At 39.8% G+C, this 16480-nt stretch overlaps 1 protein-coding gene across 50 annotated transcripts in view; it reads left to right on the plus strand.

Annotated features, from left to right (window-relative positions):
- Positions 1 to 16480, plus strand: part of MAP2 (microtubule associated protein 2) — a 344721-nt gene that overhangs the window by 260850 nt on the left and 67391 nt on the right. For 33 of the 50 annotated variants that reach the window (XM_038421402.2, XM_038421391.2, XM_038421395.2 and 30 more), the window contains 2 exons: positions 8255 to 8368; positions 9560 to 9637. In XM_038421402.2, coding sequence (XP_038277330.1) covers positions 8255 to 8368; positions 9560 to 9637 — 192 coding nt within the window. The remainder of the gene's footprint in view (positions 1 to 8254; positions 8369 to 9559; positions 9638 to 16480) is intronic. The other 17 variants (XM_043505675.1, XM_038421399.2, XM_038421423.2 and 14 more) reach the window with 3 other exon arrangements.

The following is a 16480-nucleotide window of genomic DNA, read 5'->3' on the forward strand; positions in this document are numbered from 1 at the left end:
CATTGGTTACCTAGGAAACTGTTCTGCACCCTATTGAGATTCTTGAGGGGAGCATTCTGTCTGAAATTGTTTTGTTTTCCCAGTTTCACAAGCACACGTACAGCTGATTGCTTCACCAGGCCTTTCTTGTGTTTGCCTAAAATTTAGCAAAATTATGGGGAGGAGGGGTTGTTATTTCATTCTTTGTAACTATTTGCAGCTTTCCTTAACCCTATTTTAATTTCTGATTGCAAATTATCAGTGTGAATTCTCCTTCACTTTAATCCAAATCACTGTTAATTTCTTGTTGGTGGCATTGTGAATGCATATGCTATCTGACACAAGCCTCTATCTCTTTCCATAGAAGATAAATTTCTTTCCTAACGTTCCTTCCTAACATCCCTCTCTTCCAGTTTCTTTCTAGAGCATTCATCATGCCTTGCAGCAGATTAAATTTAAACTTCTGCGTGTACCATAAATAGGTCATATTTGTATGGAAGCTACATGGAATAGTCCACTGGTATTGCAAGCTCAAGATCCATTTTCATCATACTAGTATAAAATAAACTTATTGATAGAAAGCGTAACCAGAAACGTTTTTTCTCTTATATGAGGAGCCTAAGACTGCACACTGATGGCATTAGAGTGATCTGAAACACTGCTTGTGTATGGGAAGATCCACCTCTCAGCATCTGTGCTACATCCCTGCTATTAGACAGTCCTTGGAGGAACCCTTTCAGGGTCCCAGACCCCCAAGGAGTCTCACTCTTCCTTCAGGGTAGGCCACGTGCAGGGGTGCTGTAACAATTTATATCAGGGGGATGCTGAAAGCTATTGAACCAAACTGTAAACCCTGTCTTTGATGGAAACGCCAGGCCTCTGAGACTAGGACGCTCACCTCGGAACCATCCTATATGGACTTTTACAAAGACAAGGTCCAGCTGCAGCCACTCCTGGCTTTCCTGCCCAAGGTGGTCTTACAGTTTCATACAGGCCAGGACATTTACTTACCTGTCTTTTTTCCAAAGCTGCATAAGTCAGAGGAAGAGTGTAGGTTGCATTCCTGAGATGTCAGGAGGGTGCTAGCCTTCTACATCGACAGGACCAAGCCATTCCACAAGTCAATGTATTTGTTCGGTGCAGTGGCCAACAGGAAGAAAGGTCGTCCAATGTCCATTCAAAGAATATCTTCTTGGATCACTGGCTGCGTTTGCTGCTGCTATAATCAAGCAAAGGTGTCCCCTCCGGTGATTGTAACCACTTACTCAACCAGGGTGCAAGCCTCTTCAGCAGCTTTCTTAGTGCAGGTGCCTATCCAGGACCTCTATAGGGTGACCACCTTGTCGTCCATCCACATGTTTACGTCCCATTACGCACTTACCCAGCAGTCACGGGACAATGCTGGTTTTGGTAGAGCAGTACTGCATGTCGCTAGACTGTGAACTCCATGCCCACCTCCGAGGATACTGCTTGTGAGTCACCTAGAATGGAATCGACATGAGCAAGCACTCGAAGAAGAAAAAAGGTTACCTTCCTTTTTGTAACTGTTGTCCTTTGAGATGTGTTGCTCATGTCCGTTCCATTAACCATCCTCCTACCTCTCTGTCAGAGTTGCTGACAAGAAGGAGCTGAGAGGGTGTAGGGTCGGCGGTGCCTAACATACCAGCACATGAGCATTGCACTCAAGAGAGCGCCACAACCGACCCTACGGATATGCTAAGGCAAAAATCTCCAACGACTGTGCATGTGGGTGCGCACACACCTAGAATGGTATGAACATGGGCAACACATCATCTCGAAGAGCAGTTCCGAAAAGGTAGGTAACCATTTTTTTCTAGCCCAGCAGCACAGATCCCTGACTCAGTTGAGCTTTAGTTTTGTTTTGAATGAATGTAGTGCTCGTGAAACACACCAGCACAGGAGACTGGAGTTCTGTGTTTTCTATCTAGAGAGCAGCTACAACATCAGCAGCCGTGCAGACTTCCTCACGGTGACCTGGCAATATGCGTCAACCTGTATGTGAAGTGACAACTCTGAGGGTGAGAAGGAAGTTCAGTTCTCATGCCTATTAGTTCTTGGCCTCTCTGCTGAGACTGCCAGTTGTCAAGGTGGTTTTTAAAAAGCCATCAGAAGGTAATTCATAATGTTGTATATTCACTATTGAGTCCATGATGGAGGGCTATGTATTAACCGACGATACTGAGGTAATGCTATCGCAGTCCCTGTCTTCTGTACCAGCCAGGATCCATTTAGCTGTTTCATCTCTTCCTTAGCTAAATATATTCTGGACCCGATCCTCAGCTGGTGTACACCAGTGTAGCTGCATTGACTTCTTCTCAGTGCTTTTTTCTTTAGTGAGCCCATCATATCTGTTGACATGTTCTCAAAATTCAATCATAGCAAGTCTACAACGAGAAATTCTTAATCAACATCCCATCAGCATGAGCATCCCTCCCCCTAATAAAAAAAAGGGAAGTTGCTGATTGAGAGGAAAACATTCTGAAGCTGTGTTTTCGCTGTTCCATTCAAGTAAAGTCACACACAAAGCTGGAATCTGTAGTGCCTTCGAGAAACTCATGTTCTGTGTCACTCAGTTCCTGTTGCTGTCATTTCAATGTCAAAAAGTAGAGGAAGAACACTAGTGTGTTTCTAGTTAAACAGGTGGGGGGGAAATCTCTGAAGAAACAAAAGCTCTAACAGAAGCAAAGCTTCCATGATGCCTGGCATCCTGGCGGGAAAGATGAACTCTTCTTTGTTGTTGATATTTATCATTCGTCTTCCTTGAACTTCAACCGAACCATAAGGAAATGATGAAGAGTCTCAATAGCTATGCTCCAAGTGTCTGACTTACCCACTGGATCTGCTATTTATAGGGTCCCTTAGTACAAAAGTGTCTGTCCTTTTCCAGCAGCCATTAACAGCAAAAACGCGGTTCCTGTTGAACTGCCTGTACCTCCCATGTCACCAAAAATATCCATCAGTGGAGTGCTGTGAAGTGAGCCTTGATAAAATCCTCAGAGGCAATTTATATAGTTTATTTATTTATTTGAGGAATGTCTGAAATTAAGCTTCCATTATTCAGCAGATCAGTCAGTCTCTCTCTCTCTCTTTTCAGTATAATGCGTGCCTCTGGGAAATGGAATGAGAATAGGAACTGAGATGGTAGGAGCTACCTGCAGGCCTTTGGAGGATCCCTTCACACTGTTGAGCAAGATTAAATGCAAAGAAGTCTAAATTTATAGCAAGGAAAGTAACTTTTAATAGGGTTTCAGCTTGTATTGCTGGGAACTATCCTATGTTGGGTGGGAGATGGACAAAGAATGACCTATTAGGTCTTTCCTCTCTCCAACTTTTGTGATTTGCTGATTATAATCCACAGTGCCAGATGTGTATTCATCTCATTGTGTGCTAGTGTTTGCATCTGAAAAATTATCTCTCGTGGTCTTTCCTTAAAATGTTGTTCTGAAAATTGCTCCTGCTTTCTACCCTGTTTTCCTAGAATAAGGCATTCAGCAGCACCCTGAGTTGGTCCTGTGCAAACTTTCCCAATACAGGGATTGATTTGAACTAACAGCACAACTTTGTAAATGACTCCGTGATGTTACTTTCTTCAGCAGGGTAGTAATTACTGAGAATTGCCACTTCATGAAAACTCCTGACAAAGAAGTTTCTTCTTGGGGTAAAACCTGTGAAAGGGTTTTAAAAAAACAATCAAATGGGCCAGGTTGGTCTGTGTTGATGACTGAGTACATGGCTCTTTTATGCAGTGGAACCCAGGACACTATCCCCCCCGCACCCACAGATCTATGGGCATCTGTGAAGCTCCATGCTGCTCTTCACACCCACCAAGTCCCTTGAAGCCTGGCTCTTTATTGGTGTCATTAATTTCCTACCCCAAAAAAGGTAGAGGAAATACTACTATAATATAGAATGGATGTTCCCTGGTCCCTGCATACCCAACCTACCTATACAAAGTATCCCAGAGCCTCAATCATATGGCATTGTGTTGGAGGGGCTACCAGAGGTTGCCAAGAAGCAGGTAGACCGTGCAGTTGAGCTACCACTCCCCCTTTGCTGTCTGTTCTGTGCAGTTCTTCCACTTTGCACTCTGTACATGCTTCACGATGGAGGGAAACCATGGGCTCCAAATCAACAATCCATATTCTTTAGTCAGTGGAAGCAGCTATTTATACTGGTCAACTTTGGAAGATGAGTTGCTATCATAAACACACACACACACAGTATTGTGTAACATTGGTGAACGGTCAGTATTGCATTGCTTTGGTTATGTAAGAGGTTGGGTGGCAAAATAGAGCTTTGCCTGGTATACTCTGGATGCATTTGGGGTTTGATGTACTCTTTGTTGTCATTTACTGCTGGCTGCAGTCAATAGAACTGTATTATTATCAGTTGCTCTTCTGACTACCAGTCAAGAGGAGAGTACATTATGTCAGTAATGAAGACCAACAATTGTGAGGGAAATATTCCTTGCCTGCAAATGTCTTGCTACCTCATTATATATGAAGTTTCTGCAGGAAAGAAATTAACATTGGCTTTGTCCCTGCATTTTTTAGACTCAGGTGACTGTAGAAGTCAGGCAGCCATATCTCTAGTTCTCAGAAGAAACTCTTGTTGAAGGAAAAACATGGAGAAAAAATTATTATTTTAGAAACCTTTTGGAATATTCATTTGAACTTTAAAGGTGACAATAGGTCAAGTATAAATCCAATAGCCTGCATTACTTGCCTGTGAAAGCAATTGCTGTAAAGTTATGTGCAGGGCATTGACTTAAATATACACCCTCTCCACCTGTTCACCCATGCTAAAGGAAATGATAACCGGTGTGCTATCATCCTTGCTCTCACTGGATGCTCCATGATGTCATCATTGTTGGACACTGATGGATTGCATTTAATTTGCGATTTTTGTCTCTATCAACTAAATGTGTAGTAAAGCAATTGGCATCCACAGCAACATTGAATTTTATGGGTATATAGTGCAAATGCTTGTATTATTAAGGCTCGGAGGGCAAGTCTGGGCCATACATATAGTGGGCCTGAAGCTGCAGGGCATTGAGTCTGCTATGATTTCAGTTGGCTTCAGTGCATGTGAGGGCGCTCATCACCATGTATAACTGGCCTCAATGTCTGAAAGTAATTCTCACCTGCCAACAGGAATACCTGGGAAATACAGTGACTATGGCTGTAAGTAGAAAGGAATATGGATGTTAATGAGCCAGGGAGTGTAAATAGATATGCAGATGTGAAACCCACAACTTTTCTCTGAATTTTATTTTATTGATTTATTGTATTTTGGTCACGTCTAGAAGCCCCAATCAGGAACCATGACCCCACTCTGCTAGCTACTGTACTAACACAGAACAAAAAGACAGATCCTGTCCCAAAGTGTTTACAATCTAAGTATAAAATAAGAGGAAACAGATGAGGAAGTACAAAGAAACAATGAGACAATATTGGTCAGCACACCAGAAGCCAAACCATTCTCAAGTTTTTTGTAGGCCTCATGTAGCAAAGTCAAGTTTCAAGGAGGGTTTTGAAGGAGGATAATGTATTAGTTTTGCAGATGTTTACGGGAGCTCCTCCCAAGCATGAGGGGCTGCAAGGGAGAAAACATAACAGTTTATTTATTTTGTAAATGGTTCTGCCATTGGATGCATGAACTATCCAATTTGCTATTTCATTAAAGGCCAGATTTTTAAACATATTTAGGCACCTAATTCTCATTTATTTCAGTGAAATTTAGGTACCTAAATACCTTTAAAATCTGGCCCTAAGCACCTAAAACAGCAACTAGGCCGACCTTCCTGGCTATTTCCATATGTAGTTGCATGCCTGATTATATTCCACTGCACCCCAAGGCCAGGTTTGAGATATCCATACTCACGGTCAGTTGTATTAACTCCATAGATAGTCCCATTGACTTCACTAGGACTTCACGTGGAGTAAGGTGCTATTCACTGTAAGAGTTATCATAAGATGGCCTTTAACAAATCCTTTTCAAATTTAGGCCTGAATCCTGCAGTTGCCATTTCAGTGTTGCGCCATTAGCCTAGGAATTATTATAAAATCTTCATGCATATTAGCACTAAATTAATTAATAGACAGCAGATTTAAAACAAACAAAAGGAAGTATTTATTCACACAACGCACATCAACCTGTGGAACTCTTTTCCAGAGGATGTTGTAAAGGCCAAGACTATAAGAGGGTTCAAAAAAGAACTAGATAAATTCATGGAGGATAGGTCTATCAATGGCTATTAGCCAGGATTGGCGTCATAGAATTGGAAGGGACCTTAGGAGGTCATCTAGTCCAACCCCCTGCTCAAAACAGGACTAATCCCCAATTTTTGCCCCAGATCCCTAAATGTCCCCCTCAAGGATTGAACTCACAACCCTGGGTTTAGCAGGCCAATGCTCAAACCACTGAGCTATCCCTCCCCTAAGCCTGTCCCTGGCCTGTTTGCCAGAAGCTGGGAATGGATGGCAGGGGATTGATCACTTGATGATTACCTGTTCCGTCCATTCCCTTTGGGGCACCTGGCATTGGCCACTGTCAGAAGCCAGGATACTGGGCTAAATGGAGTTTTGGTCTGACCCAGTATGGCCGTTCTTATGAAATTCATTGGGTAATAGTGTACCGTCCTCCAGGACACATTTTTACCAGATGTGGAAGTCTCATGCAGTCCATCCAAGGCACTAAGTCACAAATGGGAGAGGTTTTTGCATGTATTAAAGTGACTTGAGTGTGGTATTTTCAAAGCTGCATGAGAATTTGTAGGCCCAGTTCCTCTTCAGTTGAATAGGAATTGGGCACCCAAATCCCCGAGATGGCATTAAAATCCCATCCTCAATAACTAAAAGCAAAAAAGAAATGTCCATGCTGTACTGCACTGAATGGATTTCTTCACTGTTTCCTTGTTGCTGTGTTGTACAAAGCAACAGATGCTGTGCTTGAAAAGTACCCAACTAATTTATCTTCAGTGATCTTCGTCCTGTAATAGCATTGGCCAGTCAACCAAAGCAAATGTGCCTTAGGTGTAACCGTATGGGCGCTCATAGTGGAATAAGGGTCTGATCCAAAGCCCTTTGAAGTGGAAAGACTTGACTTCACTGGACTTTGGCTCAGTTCCTAAATCAGGGTCATGTTGGCCACATTGAAGAGATGGGTGCAGGGAACATTTCCAGCCCATGTAAGGACCAGGAACAATTGCATTCCTAACACTAAGGAGAGCACAGTGACTCCTCACTCCCTACTCCCTCAGGGGCAGACAGCATTCCAAAGGGGATGGGGAGAAGTTGGGTCATGGCTCCACCTCAGCACCCCTTCACACAAGTCCACATAGCATGCAGCATCTCATCAAGTGGTGCAAAAGCAGCTCTGCTCCTCCGGGGGCAGAATAGGCCCCTACTTTCGGCTGAGCTTCGATGGCCCAACTGAGTGGTCAGGAGGCAAAGTCTGCACCTCAAACACATAGCTGTGAACCTCCGACATCCCAGACAGTGGTATCAAGTGGAATACATTTACATGCTCTCAGATCTGCAATTCAAATGTAGAGTGGCCTATATGATGCAGCCCTGAAAAAGGTGAGGCGGATAAATTGTACGTTATAATGTTGTCAAAATGTCATTGGCCCTTCTTTCTTAAGTCCCTCATCAGCATACCCTTCAATGTTTTCAGGTGCAGTGCCCTGAATGCATACTAACTGTATGCTGATGAACGAAAAATACAATCCAAAGCACTTGTAAAAATACAGATAACTCAATATATTAGATGCCAGAAAATCCAGCTCTGGGCTTGTCATCCTGGTCATGTTTGGAAAATGCCAGGGTCACGAAATTGCACATAAAAAAAAAACCTAGACAGTTAATAAATTCTCACTTTAAAATTCTGCAATTACTGCATATATCTCCCGTACCAAAAATGAGAAGCAGTGATTAATAGTAATGTCTTATGTTGTCCTCGCTCCAAGGAGTAAGATTCAAAATTTCTTTTACATTTATAGATTCAGGGACAGATTTTCAACACCCAGCAGTTCCCTCTGAGAAGAATGGGAGTGCTGGGGCTTGAGATTTTTTGCAAATCTGGTCCTTTAATTTCATTTGTAATGATTTCCCTAAATATTTTAAAGAAAATAATTTTTTTAAAAATCTGAATGAGTCTGACTCTGAAAGTTTTAGCCAGACTCAATTTCGTTTTTTAAAAAATCTCTTATTAACGCATCTTTTTTGTTTTATTACTTTTGCTACGATCACAGAGGAAGTGTCTGCAAGGATAGTCCAAGTAGTAACAGCTGAAGCTGTAGCAGTCCTGAAAGGTGAACAGGAAAAAGAAGCCCAGCACAAAGATCAGCCTGGACCATTACCTTTAGGTAAAACAAGGCATTTGCAAGAGTGGTGAAAATATCTCTGTGTGTGCAGATGTATATAAATAGAATTATTAATATCAGGTCACAATATATAATGCATGTCGATCACATAGGTGGTGCTGATATTCATGGATAAACTGTAGAACCCTGGGATAAATTCTGTAACCAGATAATAAATAAAATGTCACATTTCCCCAATTTATCATGCACCTTTGACTGCTTTGCTGACCCTCTCCTCACTAGTCCATCTCCCACCAGGTCTGCATTACATTCTCTGAGCAACTTCAACCATTATTATTATTATCGTGTTTATTATGATAGTGACTCGTTAACTGAGGTGCAATTTTGCCTGAAAGTCCCTAATTCAGCAGAAACCCTTAGCACATGCTTGACTTTAAGCATATGCTTAAGTCCTGTCGAGTTCTATGGAATTTAAGTGCACACTTAACTCCTTTGCTGAGTTGGGCCTAAGTGAGGGCAGAACTAAGCACACGTCCTGGATGTTGTGACATTCTTCAACAAACTCTGAGAAACAACGTATGGGTTTGCAATGATTTCTGTTACAGTGCCTGTAGGTACGAAAGTACATCTGTGAGTTATTAAAATGTGGTTGTATGATCTGCATTGGGATCAAAAAGCCAGTCTCAAGAGGAAGTATTCGAGGCACTAGGTCTGGTCCAATATCCATTGAAGTCAATGAAAGTCTTTCCATTGATTTCATTGCTCTGGGGATCACGCCCTAAATCCCTAAAGGGATTGGGTGCCTATTTCTCCCTTTTCCAGATGATTGAATTGAATCTTTAAAATCTCCCTGATTTAAATATGTTGCCATCAGAGGTTTGTGAATGAAGCTTTCTCAAAATCATGAATGAACAATAGTATTGATCTGGCTAACAGATGGGACACAAACACAAAGGACTGATAATTTTTTATTTGATTTGATTTCATTTTGTTGTACCCTGGGACCAGACTCTGGAACGTAAGGCAGGGCACCTGAAAGTAAATGTTTTCCTTTCATTATAGGTTTAAAATAATACATTGGAAAAGGGATTATACCTGAAAGTCCATTAGGCACAACCTCCATTGAAGTATTCTCTGAACAGGCCAGAATTGCAGCTTGTACTCAGCATCTAATGGTTTCACAGAAATTAATTGCTGTATCTCATTTTCTCACTTGCATTGTTCAATCTCTAGCAGTGGAAGAATCAGCTAATCTGCCTCCTTCCCCGCCTCCATCACCCGCCTCAGAACAGACTGGAACACTGGCAGAAGGTAAGGGTCCACTGGACATTTCAGAGTATGTCTATCAAGGAAGGGAACAAACGCTCATACGAAGAGGTGGGGGAAATAGTAAATGGAAATACTTCCTGCCAGCTTCAGCTTAAACAGTAAGCATTCTCCAGCAATGAAGTGCCATCTGCAAACTGACCATAACACACAAATGAGATATATCCATACACACATGGATAATTGGAAGTAAGTAAAAATAAATACACACACACATATATATGTGAAAAATAATCATTAATAGATATTAGAAGCAAAGATGTCTAAATAGTGAGACTTCCAAAGTATAGGCCTAGAACGTGGTGTTAAATATTGATTACTATAGTCTGTTAAGATGCATTTACTTGGAAATTAACCATCATTAATGTTGTCTCACAGTCCAGGTCCATGCAAGCAAGGAGATTCAGAGTTAGATTATTCCTTCTGCTTTCCATCTTTAATTCACATTTCTGTGCCTTGGTGTATATGGGGATTCTATACAAGGATACCAAAGTGAAATTCTGGTCTTAAAGCAAATTATACTCTCTGATCCACACAGTAGTACTCAACCTCAGTAACCCAATAATGTCTGCATTCTGCTGTCCCTGAAGCCCCAATTCAGAAAGCGTGTAATCATGTGCTTAACTTTAAGCATGTGCTTAAACCCCATTGAAGTCAAATGCCTAACATTAAGCCTGTGGTTATGTGTTCTGATGAATAGAGGTAGACTGCTGAATCAGGGCCTGGGTGTCTGAGTCTTCCATCAACAGAGGAAGAACAGAATATTACTGATGAGCCCTACCATATGGATCTGAGAGAAGAATTTGGCCCTATGAATTCCCTTGTCTTTGTGAGCTAAATCAGACAGCTGACATTATCATTTTATTATGAATATAGTTTGTATATGTTACCTTTCTTCTTGTTTTTTAAAAAATAAATATCTTGAAAATTAATGTGTCATAGAAATAAGCGATTACTGTCTGTTGAGTACATACTCTGTGTGATTTATCCTGCACTAGTGTTGGAAATGTGTATTTTTTTATGTGATGTCCCAATATGTGCTAGGTCTCAGTTTACCATGATGTTCTGCAATGAGACACCTTTTTTTATACCTGATCTCCATGCATTTTGGGTCAGTCCATCTCCTGTATACATTGACAAACGTCACACCCTTGGGTACTTTGTAGAGAAAATACTTACTTGGCATGTGCAGTAACCTATATGCAAACTTTGATTTCTTGGTCTTTGTTATCGTAACATTCACATTCCTGTTGTTGATATTACTCAAAGGTAATGGTAATCAAATAAAACCACTCAGGAAAAAAAAAGGAAACCAATACTACACTGGCAAAGATTTTTAGGATTGCTAGGGGCATTTTGATTATTTCACTGCTCTTTTTGTGTTGATTTATTTGTTCACCTTACTGTTCAGGGTATGCTTTTTGATTTTTGGTAACAGAATGAAGGGGTTGTTGATCTGCTTGAGACCAATTTTAAGATCCCTCCTTTACCTTGGATTTGCATTGGCTTTGCACACTGTTTTCACTAACCGTATTATTACTTATTACTTTGTGGGTTTTATACAGTAACAACATTGATTAATTGACAGAATGTTATAGGTTAATCACTTGCCAAATGACTTTTAAATGGAAGCCATTTTGTTAGTTGTATCAATACCAAGAAGTGACAGAATAATAGACATCTCTTTGACCTAATAAACTGAGCAGTTCCCAGCTCTGCAAATGACTCAGAAAGTCACTTAACTTCTTTGTGTTTCTTTTTCCTCTTATATAAAGATGAGATAATAATGCTTGCTTGCCTACCTCACAGGGGTGTTGTGAGGAATATGGAGTCAATGATTGTAGAGTGGTTGGAAGATATAATGTATTATATACTTGCTAAGTTTCAGAGTAGCAGCCGTGTTAGTCTGTGTTCGCAAAAAGAAAAGGAGTACTTGTGGCACCCTAGAGACTAACAAATTTATTAGAGCATAAGCTTTCGTGAGCTACAGCTCACTTCATCGGATGCATTTGGTGGTATGCTAGTTTTTACAGCATTCATGTTTTTTTGCTTTAAAGGTTGGTTTTAAAAAAATGTTTCTATGATCAACTTTTCTACTAACTTTCAGTTTGAGAGCAAACTTCATTGGACTTGTTTATAACCTCCTGAAAATACAGGTTTATAAGGGAAACATTGACAGAGCTCCTGTACTGTAGTTCCTTAGTCACTGATGGCCTAAGAGTTCCAAAGTGCTGTAAGCTCCTCTTTTATGTTTGGCTCGTGGAGTGTAGTTCATATTAGAGTTAGCTGCAAAAAACAAAGGAAATGTTTGTAAAAATTGTCACCAAAAATATGGTCTAGTTTTTCATCAAAATTTGAAGTTTCAAACAGGTTTAGTTAATATTGTCTTCTGCTTCTTTCAGTGATTTAGGCCTTGATTCAGCAAATGCCTTATTCACCTGATCAAGGCCTTATAGCTGGAAGCTATATTGAACTTTTGGTGCTGGGAGTCAGGATTGCCTGATAATATTAACTGCTAATAAGCCAAATCCTGCAGTAATTAGTCAGGCAAAGCGCCTATTGACTTTAGTGGGAACTTTGCATGAGTAAAGACTGCAGGATTTGACTCAGTGTGTACAATACCCATTTAGACCTCAGCCCCTCATGCTACTCAGTTGTCCGTGTGTTCCTTTTTGTGTCTTGTCTGTTTGCTCTGTGGAATGCAGTGGTATTTACAGAATTTAATCCACTTCTGAAGTTGTTGAACAAAACAGGTAAACCCATCTGGTAGTTCTGTATATATACACCTTAGTTTTCCTTGTTGTTGTTGTTGTTTTCCTCTTGAATGTTTTGCCAGTGATGTTGTCAGTGCCTTGCATTTCTTTTGTTTCAGAGTAGCAGCCGTGTTAGTCTGTGTTCGCAAAAAGAAAAGGAGTACTTGTGGCACCTTAGAGACTAACAAATTTATTAGAGCATAAGCTTTCGTGAGCTACAGCTCACTTCATCGGATGCATCCGATGAAGTGAGCTGTAGCTCACGAAAGCTTATGCTCTAATAAATTTGCATTTCTTTGAAACTGTAAGAGATTTCCTTCAGTCATACCAGGGTGGAAGTCACTGTGTTGTAGACATGACAAAAGGTAGATGTGGCTAGCCATGCAGCAAACACAAATTTAAAAAAAAAAAAAAAAGAAGAAGAAGAAAAGAGAAAGGGAGAGAGATTTCTGGGTCAAATACATTTCAGGAGAGAAAAGAGTCAGTGAATGTAGGTTTGATTCTTTCATTCAGCCACAGACAAACATTCAGATGATCAGGTCTCTTTGCAGTGCTGCTGGAGGTAAGATAATTAATTTGCTCTTATTGAAATTATTTTGGTGATTGCAAATATTGTAATGTGATTTTTTTTCTCCAGGAGTTGAAATTTTCCCCAGTGCTGTCTAATCATTTTATCAAATAGATCTGGACAAACAGTGCTGCTGCTGCTTTGTATTCCCAACATGGCAGTTTCTGTGCTCTGATCTTTGTAAGATTGGTCCCTAATTCCATTGCCTTGTGTAAAAAAAAGAATCTAAATGCCTTTGGTAGACTAGCTTACATTTTAAAGTAAGTATTTTGGGATAAGCTTTTTTAAACCAAATAAGTATATTTTACAAATTGAAAGGAACCAAGTGCTATAAACAGAGATTATTTCCAGTTAAAATGACTTTTTAAAAAGGTATTTTCAAAAGATACCCAGAAGCTAAAACTGAATTAGCCTTTGTGTAAAAAATTTTTATCATAGACTTTAAAATACATTATCTTTTTGCCTGAGCATTAAGGCAAAAAGAAATTGTTTAGAAGGGACCAAAATAATAAAGATTACATTTTTGTAATAGAAATAAAAAGAGGCGAATAAATCATATTAGCATTTAAAGACATTATTTCCCTTCTTAAAAAATTGTATCATAAATTATGTCATGAATAAACAATACAGATCTACCAAGAAACAAAAACTAAAAAACAAAACCAACAAGGTAAGACAGGACAGACCTTAATAAAACAGTAGCAACAAAATAATACATCTAAGCCAGGACAGATACGCTGTTGCCTCCTCCAGTTCCATTAATATTTCAGACAGACTCTAAGTAGGGCCTGTGTTTTCTTGGCTATAACCAGTTAGCAACTTATAAAGTAGGTGTTCTCTGACTTCTTAATTCTTAACAGACAGACTGTCACCTGGACCATTCCCACCCACACTAATTTGTGGTCATGCAGGCTATTTCCCTTCCCATTCATGATTAGGTAACATCCCCATATGGTAACGACAGCGATTGCTTACATAGAAAAATAATATTAGGAAAGTGGTTTGGTAAGGGGATTTTCAGCAGTGCTCAGCATTGACTTAACTGCTTCGATGGGAATTTTACCAATGACTTCAGTGGGAGTGAAGTCAGACTCATGGCTGAGCATTTTTGACAAACTCACTCTTTAATGTATTTTTGATGCCTTTTCAAGAATTTTAGCTGTTGGGTACAAGGAGGAGGAGCCACCACCATGTGACCAGCCAGCTTACTTTGGACTACCAGGAAGTGCTCTGTGTACCACCTGTGATACATGAATCATTGTTTGAGAACCTCTGCCATAAAGGCTTATGGCTGGTATTGTCAAAGTTAGGCAATCATCTTCCATCGAAATTCAACGCGAGTTGGGTACCTAACATCCCAGCCTGTAATCTAAAATCACATAACCTTACATGCTCAGATTTAGCAATGTCAGTCACTTCCCTCTATCTGTTTCTTATCACTAAAATGTAATCTCTTTTCCATCTTCTCAGAATCTATCTTGTGATTCAGGAGAAAGTAATAGCAAAACATTATCTGAATATTTTACTGATGGTATTTGTCACTGAAAAATACTTCAACAAATATTACTGAAATATAGATGCAAATCTCTGGTAATTTGACATTTCCTCTATTTGGCTCTATGCCCTTTATCAAGTTGGCTGGTTTGAACATCATCAGTTCTTACAGCAGTGAAATTCTGGTTAACTTGCATTATAACCTATGAGGTTTTTTTTGTTATACCCAAGCAGGTCCCAATTCAGGAAAGCACTTAAACATTCACTTAAATCTATATCTGTTAAGATAAGAAAAGCGGTTAAGCACATGCTTAATTTTAGCTTGACTTCAATTCAAACATAAGCACGTGCTTAACTACATTTCTGAATAATGATGCTTTCTTGAATTGATACTTTAATCAATATAATCAAATGAACTGGAAATACAGAGTGAATTAACTGGTTTAGCAGTTAAATGAATACACACATCACAATTCCCTGGTTAGTGTTGATTAGCAGCATCCCCTTCCATCATCCAAATAAGCCTTGTAAAGACATCAAACATATTTCTTCTTTATTTCATTTGAATGATACAGAAACCTAGAATAATCATTCGCTCCCATCCTACTAGCAGCTTAGATTTTAGCTCCTTTTACTTATTGCTATCTGTATATCATCTTTTGAAGTTACCGTGGCACAGAGTTTACATCACCAGTTCAGAAAGTAGTTTTCCAAGCAAGTAGCACTGCCCACCATCCCAGCCGAAGTTTTGATTGTTTGAAGCAATGTTTCTTTGGAAAGTTGCTTTTCCTAAAGGTAGTTGAGATTTTTTTCTTCAAGGGGGTGGGCAGTTTTAAAAAAGAGCCGCCTTTAAAGTCAGATAGGCATCTTGCACTACATTCATCCTGGGTATAACTCAATAGACTTACAGCAGAAGTGAATTTGGACCACCTGAATGTAACCTGCCAGTACGTTAAGTCATAGATACTTTCAGAGTCTTATGGCATTTGGCATATTCAGAGTAATTTATTAGTAGGAAATAAATTTAGAAGAATCAGCGGCAAAATAATCCTAAATATTTTACCCTGCTGTTGATTTTTAACTCTCTGGTAACCTATATGCCCTGATGAAAGAATGTGTGTGAAAATGGTCCACTTAAAGCAAACTCTGTGGGATACAGATAGACAGACAGATAGATATAGTCACCTCAACAGAGACTCTGCAGGATGCAAACAACCAGACATTATATTGGGGACAGTTATATAATACAGTATGCCACAGAATCTTAATCCTGGATAATCTTCCTTTCAAATGCAAAATACTGCAGATTGGAACTAATGGTATTGTGATCAATTAGTAGTTTGTCCTCACATTGTGAATAAATAAGCATAAATGGGTCCACATGCTGCATTCTTCCTGGGGGAAGAATGGGAGGGGATAGCTCAGTGGTTTGAGCATTGGCCTGCTAAACCCAGGGTTGTGAGTTCAGTCTTTGAGGGGGCCATTTAGGGATCTGGGGCAAAAATTGGGGATTGGTCCTGCTTTGAGCAGGGGATTGGACTAGATGACCTCCTGAGGTCCCTTCCAACCCTGATATTCTATGATTCTAATAAATATCATTCTATCGCGAGTTAGTTGCTACCACTTTGCTGCAGAAAGCAAAAAGTTCCTCGCTGAAAATAACAGTGGTTGGGTTCTTATGGTGTCCTGTAAAATGAATCCTGCATTTGAATGCATTGTTTAGTGCCTAAAATGTTTACTAGAATAGAGATTCTTCAACTGCACTAAGTTAGGCATTTTACGTTTCAAAAATATGTGCTTGGAAAATTAATATAGATGTTTCTGGAAAATATAAGTTTCTGGAGACAAGAAAAGACACTGGAGACCTTGCTCAGAATCTCAATCCCCAATCCTGCCAGTGCTTAAGCTGGTAAGTAAGTATCTGGAGAATTAGAGCCTATGATTTGAAGTGAAGTGCAGGTGGCATGACAAAATTCTTATATGTAAAGTTTTTTTCTATTCAATTCATACAAA

Source organism: Dermochelys coriacea, chromosome 11 (assembly GCF_009764565.3).
Source record: "Dermochelys coriacea isolate rDerCor1 chromosome 11, rDerCor1.pri.v4, whole genome shotgun sequence".
In the NCBI taxonomy this organism is placed as follows: domain Eukaryota; kingdom Metazoa; phylum Chordata; order Testudines; family Dermochelyidae; genus Dermochelys; species Dermochelys coriacea.